Below are 24440 nucleotides of genomic sequence, written 5' to 3'. Positions count from 1 at the left end.
GGTCACCTTGTTTGACATTCATTTTTGTTTTTAATGTCTATTGAGACATCTCCCAAAAAATGTTATTTTTATTCTAATTATTGAAATTCAGCCATGGGGACGGCTGGCAGAGAGGTGATTGTCCCCTCTGAAACCGTCCATTTGTTCCAATTGCATGATCAGAGTAAACATTTAAAAGGTTGTCCTTCAAATTTATTATTTTACTCTGTAAACTGGACTGGGGTGTTCTAACCGAACATGGACAATGATTTATAAAATAGCAAATAAACGATCCCCGCAGAACTTTCCCCCATCGCCCACAGCCATGTAATTTGGACACTGTACAAAAAAGGATGTACTTCTCGATGTTTCTTTGTTTAAGATAGGACGATGGGTATATAAAGGAGAGACTCCGGGCACCAAGCTACCAGCCACACTGTACCCATCCAGGTAAGTTCACTACGACAAAAATAGGTTCCTGACATATATACAGCTACTTCATATAGAGGGTAGAATATATTGGTAGAATTCTTATTATTGCAATATTGTCTGCAAAAATATAATATTTTGTTGGTTTTATAGTTTTAAATTATATTATTGTTTTATATTGTGCTATGTGCATTTATAGTGACTAGGGGGAGGTGACATCTGGTTTCTGGCATTTTGTCAGAATCTGGAATAGATGTTCCTAAAGGAATCCCCGCCCCTCACCATAGCGATACATGGAGCACGGCGCCGTATTTTACAGGGAAAGATAGGACATGTTTCCCGGCTACGGAACGGTGCGGTGCCGTACGCATGCTTTTGTTCTCAAAGGGTTAACCAGAATTCCTCTCCAATTATCTACCAGAGGGGTCTGTGGTTTCTCATATAAGTTCCTCCTGTTCTGTACTCTATAGTACTCTATAGTACTGTACTCTATAGTACTCTACTTCTTAGAAAGCTTCTGATTCTATTGTTATTCTTCTTCCTGTATCCTGTTATTTTGACCCTTTTTCTCAAGTTCAGATTATCCTTTTTGCCTTTTGATTTTGTACTGTGCTTGCCAAAATTCTACAGATTTTGTTACTATAAAGCTACCTAACTAGTATTATTCTAATTCTGTAAGTATGAGTAAGACAAAGGTCAGATTTGGGGACGAGGGCACCCATTAATATGCTGTAAATAACAGGGTTAGGAGTTGCTATGAATGTCTAAGCAGTTTAAGGCTACATTCACACTGCCGTATGGAGGACGTATATACGGCCGATATACATCCTCCATAGACAGCAATGGGCTCAAGGCCCATTGCCGTCCTATCTTTTCCCGTAATACGGCGCCATGTATCTCTATGGAGAGGGGCGGGGGTGAGCTGCACTCACCTCCTCCTCCTCTCCCCGTGCAGTGCCGTTGCCCGCTACGGTACGGTATGGGCGGGCAACGGCAGTGTGAATGTAGCCTAAGGCTGAAAGGTGAATTTAGTTTAGCATCTCCCTGGGAAAAAGAAATCCGTCTAGGAGACCATAAATTGAGTGGGATGTGTTATGGGCAAATTCAACCCCTGTGCAAGGAGTACACATTACATTCACTATATCCTGCCTGTTCTCAATCAGTAGGCCAGCACATCTAGTTTAGGCTTAGACATAACGGGCAGATTTTGCATACCCCATAATGCACAAATCCAATCACATTAACAGTGTAGAGAGACTTTTTATCCTTACTCCGCTAAAGCTACAAACTGTATTGGCATCCTGAAGACACTGATACAATTTGAAGCCCGTGAAGGGGACATGGTGTTACTTTATATGTCCATCCAGTTCTGTTGAAGATACAATTTATGTACTTTACTGAATATAGTTGTCTGAAATCACGATATACAATGCACTGGCAATGTATTTGGCTTTTCTAGTACTGCTGGCACCCCCAGAATCAAAATGAAATTCCTGTGGACGTCCCTCTTGTTGGCATTTGCCATAGATTCGGTCTATTCTAACGGATGCAGACGTGTACAAGACCACACACCCGGTAAGCACAATAGTCACGGAGGGTTTATGCATTTTGTGCAATACATTATATTATAATATTATAATACTGGGGTTGCCATATATCACACTGATGTCACCACTTAGTTCACAGACATTATTTACCAATGTAGTATTAACTCATCTTCATATATGAGAGGATTATTACCTCAAAAATCATAAGAGTTCCTGTAGTGGCCATTGCTCCTATTTACCTCACATATACCTGCAGACATGGCTGATGGATAAGCTTATCGCTTCACACATTGTCCTCATAGTGTTGTGTTCCCAGTTATTTCACATACTGAAGACATGTCTGATATATAGTACATTGGGGAATGAATACCACAGGATTTCATGTAGTCCACATGTCGCCTACTGCATCTGCTCCTAGTTACTTTACTTATGTCAGACATGTCTGACTATATGAGTGAGCTTCTAAACCTCACATTGCAGATATGGCTGATGTATATGGGAGCATTGTTACTACAGATATAGCTGCCAAATTTTACATGGAAGCACTATTACCTCGGGAACGCTAACAGTCACCATCTTTCCTCATATATCTGCTCAGTTTACCTTACATGTGCCACATCCTTACATGGGGGTGACAGTCCCCAGTGTATTGAGGCAGCTGATAACTAGTAACGTAGTGGTTGGCTTGATGGCGGCTTAGCCACAGGTGACATGGTAGATCAGTACTAGTGTAGGCCTTATCCAAATCCGTCAAGGAGGAAGGAAGTAGAGGTGGAGGCCATGACAGGCTGTGACAGGATAATAGTGGAGCAGAAGTCAGCTAGGCTGGATTAATCAGTGTGTTCTCAGTACAAGTCTCAGAACAGAGACCCTGAACCCCAGAGCTGACCTTATATTTATAGACTTTTGCTCTGTCTAGAAGTTTATGGGAATGCCATCCAATCACAGGCTGCTATACCTCAGGAAAGTTACAAAAGTCACATTTATAACACAAATACAAATTTAACACTTTGGTATTGGTACTGAATAAAATACTTGAACAAACACTCTTTCTAGACAGTAGATGGCAGAAACATAACTGATCTGGTAAATATTGGGGACAATGGCACTTAAATGGGTGACCCAGCCTGCAATGAGCTTGCAGGTAACTCAGGAGTAAGATATAGGCTGGAACTGCTCTGCTGGAAAATACATCTTCAAAAGTTTGAACAATTAAATAATATTAAAATAATTTATTGTAGCTAATAACATGTTTCAGGCCTCATGCCCTTTTTCAAAATATACAGCAATGTGCAATGTAAAGGGAAGATGGCATGCAAAGGTCCAGCCAGACACTCTCCAGCCAACCAGGAAGTTATATGGGTACAGAATTTAGTAAAGACCCGTCTTGCAGGACATTACACATGAGGTGGATAATCCTTTCGTGTGCACTTACTAATTTATCACCTACTACTAAGATACTGCAACTTCTGGTTGGTCTGGAGTTGTGTTGGTTAATAAGAACTTCATGCTTTTTGAGGGTCTTGGTTTTTTACGTCTATGTATTTTTTTCTATTGGTTCCCAATAACTTTATTTTTTTTGGTAAACTTTATAATATCTTGAGGGTCTTGGATTATATTGCCACCAAACTCTTACTAGCTACTTTTACTGGCATGAGGTGTGGAGTAGGTAGAAGTATCACGAACTGATGGGCGGCTTCCCTAAGGTTAATTATAGGGAAGAAAAGTGACCAGATACATATTCCATGATTACTTCCCCTCCACTTTGGTGGTTACCTTTACATGTAATCTGAGAAAATTCAATGCAATAAATTGTACTTTTCTTTTTCAGTTGTTAAAGAAACACTAACACATGCATGTGGTCCACTGAATGGATTAACAATTGCAAACCTACAAATCGACAGTATTCCACTTGGGGGTCTTTTACAAGGTGTAATAAGTGTTGTCAATAAGTAAGTAACTTATTGCTAAGTTTATATTAGAAATGCAGTGAAAATTTACCCTTTAGATGACTCTTTAGAGAACATTTGTTGAAAGGGCTTTTCATTTATGATAATATTGTTGGCAGGGCATTAGGTCATCAATATCAGATTGCTAAAGGACCAACATCCGAAGTTCCAAAGATCAGCAGTTCAGAAATGCACACACAATGCCAGGGAGAGCTCCATTCAATGTATAGCATAGGTACCTGGCATGGAGATGATGTTCCATTTTAATTTCCATGAAAATTTTGTGACACATACGGTATTTGGACATCTCCAGCCAAAACAAAAGATAAGGAAGGATCCCTCTGCATACCATAAATTACCACAAATTACCGGCATTTTCATCACTAAATTTGCAACACTAAAAGGAGGGGATATATACGGTAATATCCATTAAGTCATCCCTTTTTTGAAAATCCCCTATTTTCCTGCAAAAAAATTCTGAAAAACAAATTACTTTTTTTCCTCTGATGGATTTCACTGAAGGGAAAGATCAGAATGAAGCAGGAAGGGGTGCCATCTTGATTCTGATGTCATTTTAAAGATAAAAATCTGATAAATTAAGATTGTTATTCTTCACCTTGTTAATAAACATGTCCATGAACATGTGCATAAATACCTTAAAGGGGTATTCTTGTCTGGGCATTAACATTCAGTTTGATTAATCTGCCATTAATAAACATTTCTTCAATTAGATGTTATTAAAAAAAAATTTCCTGTGTGAAGATAATTTTCCTTAAATGTAGTCATGTGGTCCCCTAGAAACGAGATAGCTTCCTCGGATACGGCCACCTCTACTGGAGAGATTGCACAAAAAAACAAAAGGTTTTGGTATATAAAATGTCCGGGAGTTACTGCAGGTCCTACAGCCGTCCTGTGGTAATGATTGCTGAATCCTGGTGGTCCGGCAGGAGCCTATAGTGCAAGTCTGGCCACCGCTGCCAGAGTGTGACGTGGTCGTATCCGAGGAAGCCATCTTGTTTCTAAGGGATAACATGACTACATTTATGAGAAATTATCTTCACACAGGAACATTTTTTTTTAATAACATCCAATTGAAGAAATGTTTATATATGGCAAATTAATGAAACTGAATGTGAATGCCGAGACGAGAATACCCCTTTAAGTATTTATGAATATAAGATCAAGGCCCTGGTAGGTCGATTGTTCGTGGTCAGATAAAGATCACATGACCCTCCATCTAGAGCCATTTTATGGACAGGAATGTCTGGCTGATGAGATAAAAGACAGGAGGCTTCACTTTACATATTAATCAAGAAGTGCAACATTTTTAATAGATGTATATTGGTGAATGACCTAATACACTTACACACACATTACAAAAAAACACATGAGTTACAAAGAGCAAACCCCTTTAAGGTCTGTGGAACTTTTTATAATAACTCTTATTTTATACGCTTTAAAACTGCAGCCTGCAAATCTAATTAAGTATATCCTTAACTTTTTATTCTGAGTTTTAGAAATTCATCACAACAATCCTTAGATTGGCAGTATCTATATTGACCTATCTTGCTATTATGATTAAGTCCTTTCTACTACTGCTGTTCCATTGCCACTAAAGGAGGTTGATAGAGATTGCCTATTAGGATCTAATAGCCCTAAATGGTTGACAGTCCCATTTCATTTGCCTCAAGTAAAACAGAGGCTTGCCAAGCATGATAGTTTCTGCCATCAGCTCTTGTTACTCTTTCTGTAACAGAATTATATTGGGTCAGAAGCAAATTCAGGTAGCATATATATAGCAGAGACATGGATGTCTGGATTTGTGGAACAGGATATATCTGTGGATCTGTGGAGTATAAGCTGACCCAAGCATAAGCCTAGACCCCTAATTTTACCACCAAAAACTGGGAAAACCTATTGACTCGAGTATAAGCTGAGGGTGGGAAATGCACTGGTCACAGTCTCCCAGTATATAGCCAGCCATCCCCCTGTAGTATAAAGCCAGCCCCCAGTAGTATATCGCCAGCCCCCAGTAGTATATCGCCACCCAGCCCCCAGTAGTATATAGCCTGCCAGCTCCTGTAGTATATAGCCAGCCCCAGTAGTATATAGTCAGCTAGCCCCCAGTAGTATACAGCTAGCCAGCCCCCAGTAGTATACAGCTAGCCAGCCCCAGTAGTGTACAGCCAGCCAGCCCCCATGTAGTATACATCCAACCAACCCCCAGTAGTATACAGCCAGCAAGCCCCCTGTAGTATACAGCCAGCCCCCAGTAGTATTCAGCCAGCCCCCATGTAGTATACAGCCAGCCAGCCCCATGTAGTATACAGCCAGCCAGCCCCATGTAGTATACAGCCAGCCAGCCCTGATCCTCAGTGCAGTTCCTGGTGGCTCCTCTTTGGTCTTCTCTCTGATGTATTAGTTGGCAGAGACGCGTCCATCATAGTGTGAATAATAGATGTATGTCTTGATGCCTACAGTATTTTTACTTTGTTCTTTCATTCTTACAGTGTCCTGATTTCTAATGTGAATATTTTAGAAGTCAGAGTTAGTGATACTCCGAAAGGTTTGGGTATACATGCTCAAATAAACCTACATCTTGGCTGTGACAGGTAAGTCAAAATTTAAGAGATTTTAGAGATTTTATAAACCTTAAAACTTACTTTTGCTATTCCAAGTGATAAAGAACATTGATGTTCCACCAAGTGTCTCAGTCTGATTCCACCCACTCTAGCTCTGCTAAATTTATACGGTACACACAGGGGTGAACCTAAACTCTCTGCTGCCTGAGGCAAGCTACATAATGGCACCCCACTCCACCCCATCCAATAGAAATATGTGAGTTATCTTTAGTAGTGGGTTCTCCATGTAGTGCTTTACACCCCATTAACATTGGGTGGGAAGAGACACTATTTTTAAGTGTCGAAACCTTCTTTGTGGCAGGTAACTGTACCCCTGATTCAGCCCCCCAACCTTAATGCAGGTGGTGCTGCCTGAGGTGAGAGGCTCAACTCGTCTTATGGCTGGTGCAACACTGGGTACACATCAGGGGAAATTTAACAATGTACCACACATTAGACTAGTGCAGACTTAGACTAGACAGTTCTCTGCTGCACCAGATTTACCCCCGTGTCTGATGCTGGATGATAAATCTGGTGTAGTTTAAAATGGTCAACTAGTATTTTGCACCTTCCATTAGTTGGTCGAGTTTAATACGCCAAATACATATTTTTGACGCACCAACTTTTTGCTGTGAAGCCATGCCCTATTTTCCATCAGTTACACCCCCTTCGTAGAAGTTAAAATGGTCTAAAACCCTTAAAAATGTGGGACAGGTTTTTGTGGTACAAATTACTCCTGAATTCTGCCACAGACAGCTAGCTATATCTATCCCATCACTTTATCTCTGCAATTGTTATAAGCAAAGATGGTGCCATGCAGATACTAATAAGTGCTCTGTTAGGCCTCTTGCCCACTAGCGAGTGCAGTCAGTGAAAATTGCTCCTCGCGCTGAAGGGATCAGGGATCAGATTATAGTATTGAACTCAGTATATCACAAGAAGAATGAAGAGTAAACAACCGGGCGTCGGTGCATAACGGCTGTATAACACACCAATTGCGGCAGTCAATTTGTTAAATGCCGGGTCTAACTGGACACCTAACAGAGCTGCCTATGTGCACCACCATTTTGGAAGGCCGAACACTGCACCCCTGTGATGTCATCAGAGGGTGGCGATTGCTTGCCATGGAAGCCTACAGTCTCATAGAAACTTGTAGACCTGACATGTGTAACGAACTCCAATATCCTCATGATGATCATCAGTAAAATTGCTATATACCACAATACAGTAGTACTGCAGTATATAGTATGAGCAATCAGACCCCACATAGTTAAAGAGCCCTATGGGTAAAAGTTTAAATCACCCCCTTTCCCTAGAACACATATAAAAATAAATAAACAGTAAAAATCATAAAAATGTTAGGTTTCGCCACGTGCCCAAATGTCTGAATCAACACTTTTTTGTTATTTTTCCATCCATGAATATTTGAATAAAAAATGATCAGACAATAAGTATAAATTACAACTCCAGCACGTACTGCAAAGAATGACACCTTGCAAAGGTACGTACACCAAAGTGTGAAACATTTATTGGCCTCAGAATTTGCCAATGCTTTTTTTTTTAAGTGTCCCGCAGAAAACAAATAAGGGTGCGGTCACACGTTGCTTTTACTGCGTGCGTTTAAAAACGCATTGCTACAACCGAAGGGAGATTTGCCTAATTAAACAGCTGTTAACACCTGCGTTTACAAAAGCATGAGGTGACTGCTTGGGCTGCAAAAGACAGAGAAGGTCCTATTCCTGCTCAAATTTACAAACAGTTACAAAGATAATACGGTTGAAAAAAGACACATGTCCATCAAGTTCAACCAAAGGAAGGGAAGGGATTGGATGAGGAATGCATTATAACATAACCGTCAATGTGATTTTGATGTAGAAAAGTATCAAGGCCTTTCTTGAAGCTCTCTGCTGTCCCTGCTGTGACCAGCGCTGGAGCCAGGCTATTCTACAGATTCCCAGTTCTTATAGTAAAGAAATCTTATCTATAGCTCCCTATACAGTGTAAATAGTAAAATGTACTGCATATTAATTCATACAACTACTAAAGAACTTGATGAGCTGTTAACAAAAATCTTAAATAGTTAGGAGTGGAGACCTTTGACCGGACTTAGGAGTGGAGACCATTGCCAAGACTTGGGAAGCAGATGATGTTCTTCAACATTACATTGTCTTTCTATTTAAAATGTATTATTACAGCATTACAAAATTGTTGAATTGTATGAAAAAACATGGAAAACATGCTAAATGTATTCTTCTCTTGCTTCTAAGGTTCAAAGATGTGAGCCTGACAGTTACCATAGATGCCAACTTGGACCTTGACTTACAAAATGGCGCCATTGTATACAAGGTGGCAAAAGACCTTCTAAAAATTGAGATCACGTTAAATGAGTAAGTACACAGAGGAAGGGGTCTAGTAGTTACTAAGATTGTAACTACTTTATGAGGTGTCATCACCACTTAAAATCTTGTTCTTGATTCTTTCTGCAGGCAGACACTGAGCGTTAGCAAACTCTTAGTCAATGCTGTTTTGAAACCAGTTACAGTAATATTGAAGTCTCTTGTAAGTATGACTTCATTAAATAAATTAATAAAACGATTAAAGGGGTTTTAGCAATATCTACAACGTATTGGATAAGATTCTGATCAGTGGGGGCAGGGTCGGCTCCAGGTTTTAGTAGGCCCCTGGGTGACAGAGCCTCGGTGGGCCCCTTTGCAGCGAACTCACGTACTGGCATTAGAAAGTCAGAAACTAAAACAGACTCTTGTTCCCTAAAATATTTTTTTGTGTATTATACCGCCCCCTCATGGTTATTTTATGTGAAGCCCCCCTCACGCCTTATGGATTCATCAGATACAATCCCCCTTACCCCTATAGAGGCCTTATGTGGGCCTGACTGCCGGGTCTCCCCCCTAACATGTGAATAGTCTCACACTATTCACAAGAACGGGGGTCTTGTTTTTACTTATTGAATAAAATGGCAGGTTGTTTAGGGGTCCTATCTATCCCTTTAAAAATAAAGTGGTGCCAGATATTACCCAGCACAGTGCTCATAAGTCTCCGCCACTCATACAGACAGTGAATAGGAACTCTGGTATTACCTGAGCGCTGCGCTTGGCAATTACAGGCACTTCTGTAGTATTGAATGAAGCTGCAGGAGTCATGCTGGACTTTTTCAATTCAGTTTAAGATAACAAGACCTCTGTTCCCGTAAAATGTGAGGGAAAGAATAGCAGATCCTGCTGGAGGGGACACACACCAGTATGTCAGTGTGTTCGGTTTACAATCCTTCATCTTGGTGGTAGATTTCCATAAAAATCACATACAATAATTGTTTGAAAAATGACCCTGAAGAAATAACACACCTTTTTTTTTACATTTAAGTTGGCAATTATCGTGGATACAGTATGTCTTGTGTTGAACAATGGAAACAGGATCATAGTTGATAGTAAGTTATACTTTTTGACATACTGTATAGCTTTTATCAAGAGGGTATGAGCAAATTGTACACAGTGTCCTATCTGCTGGCAGCATCTTATAGAGCAGGAGGAGCTGAGCAGATTGTACACAGTGTCCTATCTGCTGGCAGCATGTTATAGAGCAGGAGGAGCTGAGCATATTGTACATAGTGTCCTATCTGCAGGCAGCATGTTATAGAGCAGAATGAGCTGTGCAGATTGTACACCGTGTCCTATCTGCTGGCAGCATGTTATAGAGCAGGAGGAGCTGGGCATATTGTACATAGTGTCCTATCTGCAGGCAGAATGTTATAGAGCAGGAGGAGCTGAGGAGATTGTACATAGTGTCCTGTCTGCAGGCAGCAAGTTATAGAGCCAGAGAAGCTGAGCAGATTGCACATAATGTACTATCTGCAGGCAGCACGATATAGAGCAGGAGCAGCTAAGCTGATAGTAGATAGTGTCCTGTCTGCAGACAGCCAACTGCTGGACCATGAAAGAAACATGAATTCAAATGTGTTAAGCTGCCTTACAACAAACTGGCCAATTTTTGATGACAGGTTCCCTTTAAATCCAGTGAGTCCAGTGGGTGGTGACTTCATGACTGACATCATGGAGAGAGGTCAACCAATACCAACTGGACTACTAAAAACTAATGATAAAAGTCATATAAATAGCAAGATAGGAGAAGTTCACACACAATTGAAACTATCAAAGGATACACAGAAATGTAAGGGGAATAGAAAATTAACTGGTCCCATCCACCACCACATACCCCATGTATTTATGACAAAAACTTCCTACATAAAAAACATAATTTAACCCTTTGTCACTGTTTTACAGGAGCTTTTCTTGTTGGAAAGACGCTGCTAAGCTTTGAACTAACTGAAGCAAAAATGATTGACGGCAACCCTAATGCCAAGTTCTGTGTAAGTCCATTTCTGTTTCCATCTATATAGCCATTAAAGCATCCCTTTAAATCCATGGTCTGGTGCCATCTGCATGCACGTACTGTATGGGAGTTTTTGCTTATTATCATTATAGGAAGTTATTTCTATAAAGTATTAAAATACTAGACATTTTATTGGTCTCAACATCAATGTGTTTCAATGTACAGTGAGTATGTTTGTATATATATATATTTTAGAGAAATTTTAATTCATATTTGTTCATAATGATTTCATATAACATGGACTGATATAAATAACAAAATGGAAGTCCCTGGTCTGTGTCAAGTGTTTCAATGCACTGGTATCAAATATAAGAAGGGAGAAAGTGTGAGGTGAAAGAGTGCCCAATCCGTGACCCTGTAGTTGCCTAACCCAGCGGGATGGGATCCATATAGTTTATCAATTTATAGGCGCCGAACTTTGACACATTTGAGATAGGCCTACCAGGACTACTTTTAGCTGTAGATGGCCCTTCTGTGTGGACGGCCAGATAGATCTAGGAGTGGGTAAGTAGGGCCATCTAGTTCCTCAACTCCTTTTAATCCCATCCTTCCTCTTTGGAGGAGGATTCACCTCTTGGTAGAAGCTGGTAACATTTTGAGGAGCTTTTTCCAATGTGACCATTGTGGGCCTTTTTCCTTAGAGGGTTTGGTCAGTTTTCCATAGGAACATAAGAGACTCAAGTCAGACATTGATTTATAGGGAGATGCAATCTAAAAGATGGAATTTCAAGCTAAATTTGAAATACCTGGAAAATACAAGCATTTTTAATGTTCTTGCTTTTAGGAAAAAAAGTCCATGATGTAAATTGTTAGAGGTAACATTATATTTTTGTCGGTATTGGTGAGTTATCTGTGTCAGCTCTGTCCTTTGACCCACAATCAGACTCTTCGGTAGACTTGGTATCAGTGATATAAATGTACGCTAGTGCAGCTGCCCAGCCAAATACATCAGGAGGTTGGATCCTAAGGGCCAGGGACTTCATCATGCGACGACGTATGAGAAATGTCCCCCATTTCGTTCATTGAGGACACAAACAATGGTAGGGTGTAGTTGTATAGTAACCAATTTACGGCACATCATGTAGATTACACAATCTGTTGGTGGAATGGAATTACTTAAACAGGCCAGGTTCCCCCTTTCATGTCAACACAAAATGTTGCTGTATTCCCATAACAAGGTGATCTCCTATGATGAATGGATGTGTATTGGTTCTTGAATTATAATGGTTTCATATTTCTTTTTTTAGATAAAATCTAAAGACGAGAAAGTATGTCCACAGACACTGGAGCCCATCACACCTAAAGATGATGAAGGTATTGTTATGGAATTTCCAACAAATATCATGAAGAAACTTGTGGAACTATCACTAGAGACCGTGGTTGTTGAGGTAATATATGTGCAGGAAATCATCATGTATATAAGTACAGTAATATCTGTGCGCCGCCTGCGCTGCTCCGTATTGTTCTCACATTCCCTCTTGCATTGCTTATTTCAGATAATGTGAATTTTTAACCTTCAGAGCAATTTGTGGGTATCAAGTTTATGTTATTGAATCCACTCAGGACCATATGTTTCACACACTGCACATTATTCTTCCTCCAATTATTATTACAGGTTTTTCTCCTTGCATAACAATGTACTATGAGCTACCCATGTGTTCTTCCTTACTATTTCTTCCTGGCTGAATTTGCTTGTCACATGATGAGTAGTTTTCATGGGATATATAGCCAGCAAGCAGTTGTGATGAGGGTTGCAGACTGTAAAGAGATGCCTGCTACCATATTAAAACACCACTGACCTATCACGAAACCCACTACTGACAAAAGATGATATCCTCCATCCTTGTACATTGACTTTTATAAAGATAACATCACTGACCCATCATTACATCACTACTGACAATAGATGTCACAGCTTATCTCCTCCCCTCCCTGTACAATGACCTCTATATAGATAACACTGACCCATCATTACATCACTACTGACAATAGATGATGTCACAGCTTATCTCCTCCCCTCTCTGTACAATGTCCTCTATATAGATAACACTGACCCATCATTACATCATTACTGACAATAGATGATGTCACAGCTTATCTCCTCCCCCTCCTTGTACAATGTCCTCTATATAGATAACACTGACCCATCATTACATCACTACTGACAATAGATGATGTCACAGCTTATCTCCTCCCCCTCCCTGTACTATGCCCTCTATATAGATAACACTGACCCATCATTACATCACTACTGACAATAGATGATGTCACAGCTTATCTACTCTCAGTATCTGATAGCATATACAGGCAGTCCCCGGGTTACATACAAGATAGGGTCTGGAGGTTTGTTCTTAAGTTGAATTTGTATGTAAGTCGAAACTGTATATTTTATAATGGAAGTTCTAGACAATTTTTTTTCTTTTGCCCCAGTGACAATTGGAGTTTCAAAATTTTTGGTGTAATTGGACCAAGAATTATCAATAAAGCTTCATTACAGACACCTTACAGCTGATCATTGCAGTCTGGGACTATAGTAAAGCATCAAGAGAGCTTCACCAGAGGTCACAGTGGGCAGAGGGGTCCGTCTGTAACTATGGGTTGTCTGTAAGTCGGGTGTCCTTAAGTAGGGGACCGCCTGTACAAACAAAACTCCTCCTATAAGCCTCAATGATTTAGCTCCAGTCTCTCGCTGTATATGGCCTTAAAACTTACTCCTGTTACCAGAAGTGACACAAAATGACCTTTTCCCATAATAATGGACAGAAATAAACTGATTGGAAAAAGTTATGTGTTTCGCCATCTGGTTTTGAAAAGTAAATTTGTGAAGCTTTCCCTTTAAACCAATTCCAGACATCTTGTTTGTACAGTGAGCAAACACCCGGATGGTCTCAGGGCCAGGAGCAATCAATATAAATAAGGCAATGTTCAGCCTCTGTTTTGAAAGACAAACACAGCGATATTTCATCAAATCTGATGTTCAGAACAAATAAATCCATGGAGGTCACTTTTGGGCTCTGAAACAAAAAAGTTGTTTTTTTTAGGTGTTTTTTGTACTGAATTATTAACTGAAATCCATTTTGTTGATTTTTTTTTTTTCTTAAATGTTGCCTTACTGTTGTAAGTCAAAGGATCTGTCTGTGCAGCGCAATTATTGTTGTGCATCCAGTACAGGTTCCAATCATTGATGAATATGTCATGACTAAGGTCCATAAATTACCTGAGATATTGTAATACTACAGGCAGTCCCCAGGTTAAGTACAAGAGAGGTTCTGCAGGTTTGTTCTTAAGTTGAATTTGGATGTAAGTCAGGTCAGGTGTTCTTAAGTAGGGGACCGCCTGTACTGTCTACTTATCTAAAACTATGTTTTTTATTGGTTTACAGATTTACTTAGATCCAATACTCATCTCCAAGGAGGAATGGTATAGCAAAGTGAGTACTTTCTATCGTATTTGCATCGTATCTTGTATCGTATCTTGTTGCATTACTGCTATTTCATTAATATGCTGTCATGTGACCAACCTGACTCCAGTAAAAGATAAAAATGATAAAATATGACCAAGGTATAATACAGAGAACAAAAGGAATTATTTGACACCAATTTATGAGTAAATGAATGAATTATACGATAAAATTTTACACAAATTTTTATCTTTAATGAAAAGTAAACTTAACAGTAAACCTAATTTATTGTGTTTTTTTACAGTATCCAAATACTAAGTTCAGTATTCGTCTGAGTATCTCTGGTCTCAAGAACTTGCAACTCAAAGAAGAAGAATCTGATCTGGGAGTCGTTGTACATATTGAACTTGTTGCATCCGGCAAAGTCATAGTAGATGGAACAGCTGTAAGTACAAAATGCCATCCAGGGTCGGATTAAGACCACCATGGGTCCTGGGCTGTATTAATATTGTAGCCCCTACAAGTCTGGAATCACTTCCTATATTTGGTACTAGAACCATTTTCTCAGGGATGTGTCCCTTCTGCCAGCTTTCAATCTGGGATTTCAGGACCTTTGGAGGACCTTCAAAGATCCTGAAATTGCCCTTGTGTACATGTGTATTGAGAGCAGGAACAGATGTACCAGAATTTCATGAGTGAAGGTCCTTCTTAGTATAAAATATGGTGGGTGGTTTGGTTTGCCATGGGCCCCCTAGAAGCCCTTGGACCCTGGCCACTGTCCAAATCCCTTATATTATTATAATCGACTACTGATGCCATTTTAATTACTGTGCAATCTTTAGATATTTGAACCCTTGAGAGTCTGATCGCTCAAACATATACTGCAAATTATAGAAGCAGCCTGTTACAGATCATCTCTGGAGATATGCCTGGGAGTTTCACAGAGACCAACATAGTCTCACAGAGACTCCTAGCTGTCATGACAACATATCATTCCCTCCCGATTACCTCGTGGTGTTAGCTGAGGGTGTTTTATGTATTATGCAGCAAACACCTATTATGTATTCAGAGGGAGCCCTCTTCATACATCCTTAACAATACCATGAAATACTATTCAGTCATATGTCTTAAGGTAAAAATTTCACCCCTTGGTGACCATCCTATTATGGGCGTTAATGGCCAAACCATTTTTTGTAATCTTTTTGCAAGAGTGATAACTTTTTTTTCCATCAATGTAGCCAAATTAGGGCAGATTTATTTTACTTTTATTTTTACACCAATGGAACTGTGTAAAGGCTTTTTCGTACAAAACAAGTAATGAAACAGTTTGTTGGGTTGTTACAGAAGCAGTGATACCTGAGGTTTTTTTTTTCATTAATATTTTTCCCAATACTTCAATATTGCAGTGTATTATGCATTGACAGGCAACCTATGAGAAAACTAATAAGAATGGGCTTGCCTACACAGCAGATGAGGGGCAATAGCAAGACCTCTGGTTGCCATATGCACATATTACCGGTAATGGTCACTTCAAGGAAATATACCTGTCAGCATGTAAGTGGGCTTGGTGTACAATTTAAGTAAAAAGTCACTGACTTCAAGTTTTGCCCCAGCCACTGAATGGCGGTTGTACTTACACTCATATACTTATTTTTAGTATTCACTATTATTTTCAGCATAAATAAAGATTTGGAAAATAATTCTATATGTTTTACAGTAAAACAAACCCTACAAAACTAAGAAGTACGAGTAACATGAAACCAAAATAATGCACAATATTATTTGTTTCCACACAGGAAGTAAATCTGAAAACAAGGGCTGGTTTCGCTGAAGAGCACTTGTCTTTAGCCATCGGTATAGGGTAAGTTCATCTCCTTTTTAGCTGAAATGCTAAAATGTGAAGATAAAAGAGCAGAGGGTTTAAAGTAAATCAACCACCAGGATGAAGTATTGTAAACCAGGCACACCAATATACAGGTGTGTACCCCCTCCGGTAGGATTCACTCTTCTTTAAGCTTTCAATGCCCTTTTTTTAAGAATAAAAGGCTCTGAAAATTATGCAAATGATCCTGAGGGGGCCTAGGCCTCCTGACAGAGGGGACACACACCAGTATGTCAGTGTGCTGGGTTTATAATCCTTTCTCCTGGTGGTAGATTTGCTTTAAGGATAAATAAGAAGCTGTCTCTATCAGACACTATTAAAATAAGTGACTGGGTGTTTTTCATAGCAGATTTTTTTATGTGTGTTGGGATTTCATTTGTCACATTGCTCAAAGGCCCATTATGTACACAAACGTATAATAACACAGATCTCCATGACCTATAACTAACAATTTTAATAATCAAAACTTCTGCTGAATTCCCTTTTTTGATTCTACAAACTTGCATCTTATCAAAACTAGAGTTAAACGCAGGAGGATATCCAGATGATGAATGGAAATGTATGTGTTACTAAACCCAGTTCACAATTTTTCTTATAGCGGTGATATAAAAGCAGATGTAAAAGTCGGCAATGATGATGGTCAGTGTGCCTGCAAATCCGTAGTAAGTATACACACTATCTATGGTCTGTCATTTAACTCCTTAAGGACGCAGCCAGATTGTACGTAAAAGGGATTTTCCCACTGAAGAAAATTCTCACTTTTCTATCCCCTAGTGATGTTACACAATTAAAATCATTTTAACCCTTTAATTTACAACTTTACTCAGTTTCATTGCTGTTTTAGCTCCTATCTCTCACTCGGTTGATCAATGCATAATCCCAGGGTGTGGTGGGGCCTCTCTAAGCATACACATTGGGGCAGATTTACTTACCTGTCCCTGCGCGATCCCCGAGGTGCGTACCCCGACTCCAATGCACAGCTGCCGCGATACACTAAGATCGTGCGCTCGATATCCTGCATCTATCGCTTTTCTGCTCAGGTCTGCCGGAGTTCACCTTCTTCCCGGTGCATATAAGTGCTTGATCTTGCGACACAAATTAAAAGTTAAATTCTGCGGTTTGTCGGAATCCATTGGATCGTCTGACGGCCCATGACCCAATTTCTGTCGCTTTAAAGCCGGCGCCAATGCGGCAAAATGCGCATGTGGCACAATCCCCGACGTAGTCCCCGAAAAGTTGGACACCCCGACGAAAATGTGGCCGCGGGACCCTTAGTCAATAAGCCCCATTATGACCCATCTAGTTTTGTGGGCTGACAATTTGGTTACATTATCAGGGTACAGGTGTAAATACACTTTCCTCTGGCTTCTGACATTGTACTAACACACTGACACATAGAGAGATGAGACAGATCAGAGATGCATGAGATTACACAGAGGCCGATAGACCATTATACTGTGAGCGCTGCTACATCTCACAGACATGTGTCTGCCCCTACCCCCTGATAACTTATCTCCATGTAGCTTGTAGTTTGCAGCCTCTCTCTCTGCTCACCATCTCCTGGCAGGATGGGATCAGTGTCCCTGGGGTAAAAATTCAACAGTTTAGGAAAAATGTGAAAAAATTCAAATTTTCTTACGTTCAAATGTTCTATTTTTTAGACAAAAAGTCAAACCACAATTTTTTTTTTTTAGAAAACTTTTGCCATTTGTCTTCTATTTCCATATTTTTTTTAATGTTTGCTTATTTTTTACAAACTTTAGAAGGTTTATAGTTTTAGTAGCAAGTAGCACCACTACATCCTCCGCATACGGCGTGTAGTACTACATCCTCTGCATAGGGCATGCACCACTACCGTCTCCAAACACCACGAACTAGTACCTCCTCCACACATGGCATGCACTACTACATCTTCCACACACGGCATGCACTACTACCTCCTCCACACAGGACGTGTACTACTACATCTTCTGCACACCTCGTGCACTATTACATCCTCTGCATGACACGATCTGTCATGACTGAGGTCACTGGCCAGTCTGTATTAACTGGCCAGCTTCAGCAATCCTGTGATGTCAATGGATCCCCCCGTGCCACATATACTCGCGACAGGGTGACATCACAGAACCAGGAAACGCTTGCGTCTGATATATCGGACGCTGAGTGCTAGGTCACTGTGCTCAGCGTACTATATATCGGACACAGAACACGAACCTGTTCCTTAAAAACAAGATAGATGTCCTTGGATGGGACCACCCCTGGACTGGTGGAGACAACATGGTTACATGTATGGTAAATGATTTTCACAAAGGTAACTGTCTTTTTAACAACATCCAATTGAAGAAATGTATATATATAAGGCAGATGAATGCGACCTGAGTATTAGTATCCTGAGTAGATAAGTATCTATTTTTAACACAAAAAACTGGAAAAACCTATTGACTCGAGTATAAGCCTAGGGTGGGAGATGGTCACAGCCAGCCAGCCCCCCCCGTATATAGTAAGAAGACTCTACCCCTAAGTATATTGCCAGCAGCCAATGTCCCCCAGTATGTAGCGAGCCCTGCCGCCTAGTATATAGCCAACAGCCCCCCTAGTATATAGCCAGCAGCCTCCTAGTATACAGCCAGCAACCCCCTAATATGTAGCCAGTAGCCCCTAGTATATACCCAGCCCCTGCCCCCTAGTATATAGCCACCAGCCCCTTGTATATGGCCAGCCCCTGCCTCCTAGTATATAGCCAGCAGCCCCTTGTATATAACCAGCCCCTGCCTCCTAGTATATAGTCAGCCCCTGCAACCCTAGTATATTGCCAGTGCATGCCCCTAGTATATAGCCAGCAGCCCCTTGTATATAGCCAGCCCCTGCCTCCCAGTATATCGCCAGCAGCCCCCTAGTATATAGCCAGCCCCTGCAACCCTAGTATATTGCCAGTGCATGCCCCTAGTATATAGCCAGCCCCTGCCTCCTAGTATATAGCCAGTAGCCCCCTAGTATATAGCCAGCCCCTGCAACCCTAGTATATTGCCAGTGCATGCCCCTAGTATATAGCCAGCCCCTGCCTCCTAGTATATAGCCAGTAGCCCCTAGTATATAGCCAGCCCCTGTCCCCTAGTATACTGCCAGTAGCCCTGAGTATGCCCAGCATATAAAAAAACCAAACGCTGTACTCACGTGCTGCTGTCACATATGCCACGACGTCAGCTGAAGTGTCATCATGTGTGCTGAAGATGGAGGAGGAGCATCAAAAGACAGAAGAGGACCTGCAGGGGGCATTGGAAAACTAAGTAAGAGTTTAAGAGTATAAGCTGAGGTAGACGTATTTGTGCTGAAAAACTTGGCTTATACTCTTGTTGTAAGCACCCATAATCAATACCAGAGCCCAACCAAAACATAAAATATAAGATATATAAAAATCACAATAAATGATGATACCGATGAGTAGAATAAAACTAAAGTGACAAAAGGAAGTTATAATAATACAACTAATAAAATTCTTTTTTATTCTTAGATTAAAGGCTTGTTGGAAAAACTGTTGAATTTGCATCTAAGCGTCTTGGTTAGTGAAATGAACTGTGAGTATACATTTTTTGGCTAGGGGAGGTATGGAATTGAACATTCGCATCTACAGCTGAAAAAGTTGTCTGGCTTCATTGGTGCTATAGTCCCAGGATCCATATTAGGACTGCTTCACACTTACATGTATAAATGGAGAGAAAAAAGAAGAACAACAGGAGGACGATGCCTCGTGTAATACCGTCACGTTAGGGGTGTCTAGAGTAAGCAATAATGCTCACCTGTTTACCACTTGGTGGTATGCAGTGTATAATCCAGAAGAGTGGTCCTCAAAGTCCAATACGATCCTGCAGCTCTACAGCTCCCGTGATAGCCAGTACCATCAAAGATGGACCGGTAGTGGAAATATGCTAAAAAAGTAAAATTCGGGGCTGAAGGTATGGGTCGCTGGATGGCCTTAAACGGTGGAGTGTCTACACCAGCAGTGAATTGAACTGATTCTACTCACACCAGTATATTTTAGGCAATGGACATTTTATTTGAGGATAAAACTAAAATAAAACTAAAATGAAATAAAATAAATAGCTTGAGAGACTATAGAAATGGATGCTTAAAATACAATACAATATGATGTAAATACTTTTGTCCAGAAAAGTGACGCGTTTCGGGAAAAGGTTCAAATCTTCTGACTAAAAAATTGGACATATGACAGCATTCACAGATCACAAAATATATAGGACCAAGCTCATTAGGTAATAAGGGGAATGGTTAAGAGGACACCCAATCACATTTGAAGAGGTTCTGTACATACAGAAGATATACTATTACAGTTGTTAGTCAGGAATATTCACTTACAGAGGACGCCCTCAGGAGCCAACACGCGTCCTCTGTAAGTGAATATTCCTGACTATTCCCTGCAAAACAGCAGCAGTACTCAATAGAGGTTTATAATACACAGGTGGTAGCCCGGGGACCAAACCTTCTAGAGGGACCACCCACCAAATTTTATACCTATGAAATTCTTGTACCTTCATGCTCTCAATACACGTGTACACAACAGCCCTTTCAGGACCTTTAAAGGTCCTCTAATGGTCCTGAAAGCACAGAGTGAAAGCAGGCAGAATGGACACATACTCTATTCCCCAAGAATCTTGATTCTAGTCCCATATTTAAGAAGTAATTCCAGACTTGTTTGGGCAATAATATTCATACAGCCCAGGGCCCCTGGCAGCGCTATACACTATTTATGATTACGTTTCTGCTGTTGTCCGGAGAAGAAAGGACTCCTTGTATTATATATCACTATGTTGCTCAAGGTCCCATCCTCTGCATTGTGTCGGTCTGGTATATGGCTTAAAGGACAGGCATCCTTAGGATAATATGTTATAAACGGGGACTTCTTTTCGACACTTTACTTCCCTTACAGCCCAAGGCGTATGGGGGACGCATATAAGTCCCCCACAGCCGGCAATGGGCATGCGGCACCATACGGGAGCAATACGGTGCTGCACATGTGCGGCACCGCACTGTTCCTTTGCCGGGAGAAAGAAAGGTAGTATATGTCATATATCCCCGTAGGACAGCGCCGTGCGCCATATATCGCTATGAAGAGGGGCGGGGGTGAGCAATGCTAACCCCCTCCTCCTCTCCCTGAGTGCCGACGTACTATGGTATGGTGGTCATACGTCCATCTTTATGTCAGTGTGAATGTAGCCTCAAGTTCATCAGAACAACGGTGAAATAAAAGTCAAGTATGTTGGATTTCTAAAGACTTTTCTTTTCATTTAGAAGCTCTAGATTAAAATAATATGGTATCTGCTAATTCTTGTATGTGCAAACTGCTTGCACATTTGTGTCGCACGTGACCCTTTAGTGTCGTGACAGAATTGTGATGCACGCCCCATGATAAAGGTGCACCAAAAAAAATTGGGTGCACTCTGTCAGTGCAGTGCAGGCGGGACCAGATATCCTGAATCTGGCGCCCCCTGCAGACTACCCAAGCACGTGCACATAGTACACACTGCACTGTTGTTAGTAAATGTGCTCCACTCTTTATTGTGGTCATTTGAACATGAACAGACCTCACATATGAAAGGCAAGCTACATTTTTAGCCATCTTCAAATGGAAAGTTTTGTATATTTTTTAATCTTCCATATCAATGTAGTTGAGCGGACCCAAATCACAAAGTTTGGATTCCTACTACAATTTGCAGGTTGGCCAGCAACCCCCCCCCCCCACTAACCTTTTGATCACTCTTTAAACTGCGCTTGCAAAATCGGCAGCGCTGGCATTCCGGCGGTGGAAAGCGCCGCTATATTGAAGAGAACCACTTTATTAATAAGTAAAGTGAAGCCTCCTGTCTTTTACCTCATCATTCAGACATTCCTGACCATAAATGACTGATAAATGACCTAATATACTGCCCCCACACTTGTGGCTAACCCCTTTAACCTGGTGTTAGCCAAACAGGCGTTTTCTATTCCGGTTTTTCAATTTGGGTTCAGCCCAATTAAGACAAACTTGCAGATTCTCCTCTAGCAGATCCTCTTATCACTGTGATGACATATTCTCAAACCCTAATAATAAACCTCTAATATATTATATATTTTTTTTCCTAGGTAACACGAAAAAACTTGTCCCAGTACTTCCAGTTAGTGGACCACCCCCACATCTGCACGAAGAACCAACTCCTACACTACCTCCAGTACTTCCTGGTGCTCCAGCTCCCACACCACCAAAAGTGCTACCTAAAGGGAAATGTGCATTTCATACAGTAAGTTCCTTACACCTGTTATAGATTGTGATAACAATGTTGTGTGACCACTGTACTGTATGTTCAGAACTTCTGACAATAGAACTCAGCATATCGGAGTTGGTAATGCATAATGAAGTACTCAGTAAGTATCATCATAGGTTTCCCTACCTCTATCACTGTAAGGTTCCTACCTGCATTCAACAGGTTCCATTCTCTTTTTTAGTTTTTAAAAGATAAAAAACATCCGTCAAGCCGGCATCTTTTTTCCACTAAGAATAGTACATTAAACTGTACATTATGGAAATTATTATGTGGAACAGTAGGCAGATGGGCAAACTCCATTCAACTTTTAATGTACTAAACCGAGAGTGTAATAGAAAGACCCAACACAATTGTAAACTGAGTCCAAGACTGCCGTAAGAGACCAAGTTACAAGCAAAGCCTGGCGTTTTACATGGAGACCTGTTGCTACTAGGTCTGTGGTGGGTCTAAGACCACTAAGGGGACATTCACATGGCCGTGTGCTGCTCAGGCCGGGTCCTGGACTAGCACAGGGCCAGGAGGAGGAAGGGTGAGCGTTCTTCACCCCTTCTAAGGGGACATTCACATGGCTGTGTGCTGCTCGGGCCGGGTCCTGGACTAGCACAGGGCCAGGGGGAGGAGGGGTGAGCGTTCTTCACCCCTTCTAAGGGGACATTCACATGGCTGTGTGCTGCTCGGGCCTGGTCCTGGACTAGCACAGGGCCAGGGGGAGGAGGGGTGAGCGTTCTTCACCCCTTCTAAGGGGACATTCACATGGCTGTGTGCTGCTCGGGCCGGGTCCTGGACTAGCACAGGGCCAGGGGGAGGAGGGGTGAGCGTTCTTCACCCCTTCTAAGGGGACATTCACATGGCTGTGTGCTGCTCGGGCCGGGTCCTGGACTAGCACAGGGCCAGGAGGGGTGAGCGTTCTTCACCCCTTCTAACAGGACATTCACATAGCTGTGTGCTGCTCGGGCCGGGTCCTGGACTAGCACAGGGCCAGGAGGAGGAGGGGTGAGCGTTCTTCACCCCTTCTAAGGGGACATTCACATGGCTGTGTGCTGCTCGGGCCGGGTCCTGGACTAGCACAGGGCCAGGGGGAGGAGGGGTGAGCGTTCTTCACCCCTTCTAAGGGGACATTCACATGGCTGTGTGCTGCTCGGGCCGGGTCCTGGACTAGCACAGGGCCAGGAGGAGGAGGAGGGGTGAGCGTTCTTCACCCCTTCTCCCTCCTGACTTGATGACAGTGACAGATGACACACCATGTGCTTACCGCACCATCGCCATGAACCACAGAAGCCTATCAAAACTTAATGCAATTATTTGCAACACATGAATGCAAACTTAGGGCTCATTCAGAGGGACGTTATGGGGGGCCGTGATCTGTTCGTAAGTGTTCTGACTAGATCACGACCCCTAAGTTTGCATTCATGTGTTGCAAATAATTGCATTAAGTTTTGAAGTGGACTTTTTGTGATGAATTTCCATGTGTAACAAAGGCTCAGTAGAAAGGTTCAATGAGCAGCATCCCAGCAGTCATGTGATCTGTCACGTGATCACAGGAACCAATAGAAGTAACAGTACACCTTCCCATTGTGCATCCTGAAGACAGAATATGGCAAATCTATGATGTGATGTGTAATTGTAATGTGTAAAACTTGCTGTTTTGACTTAAAGCACACAAGGCTATTTTGTAATTGTACCTTTTTTATCTTTATTATAGGACAAATGCACATGTTCACGTCCTCCGACAAAATAATCCAAACTCAACTACCTGGACCAAAATAGAGAGACCCAGTTCATCTATATGTCATCTACACAACAGTCCATTCTCGCGCGCACAAACATTCCTCAGTAACGAATCATTATAAGGCTTGTACTCGCTCCTTCTCCTTATAATTTACAAAGAATCATAATAAATGACTAACACAAA

The 24440-nt window shown here is 41.3% G+C and overlaps 1 protein-coding gene across 1 annotated transcript; it reads left to right on the top strand.

Annotated features, from left to right (window-relative positions):
* The first annotated feature begins 296 nt into the window (after positions 1–296).
* Positions 297–24440, top strand: LOC140064822 (uncharacterized). Its single transcript, XM_072112069.1, has 16 exons — positions 297–429; positions 1868–1983; positions 3787–3907; positions 6415–6516; positions 8793–8912; positions 9012–9084; positions 9907–9970; positions 10824–10909; positions 12180–12320; positions 14315–14362; positions 14637–14777; positions 16129–16193; positions 16813–16876; positions 19726–19789; positions 22350–22504; positions 24231–24440. The coding sequence occupies exons 2-16, from the start codon at positions 1893–1895 to the stop codon at positions 24264–24266; spliced, it is 1371 nt and encodes a 456-aa protein (XP_071968170.1). The 5' UTR covers positions 297–429; positions 1868–1892; the 3' UTR covers positions 24267–24440.

Source organism: Engystomops pustulosus, chromosome 6 (genome assembly GCF_040894005.1).
Source record: "Engystomops pustulosus chromosome 6, aEngPut4.maternal, whole genome shotgun sequence".
NCBI lineage: Eukaryota > Metazoa > Chordata > Amphibia > Anura > Leptodactylidae > Engystomops > Engystomops pustulosus.
Note: the sequence above shows the minus strand (reverse complement) of the source record. Positions and strands in the feature narration are given on the sequence as shown.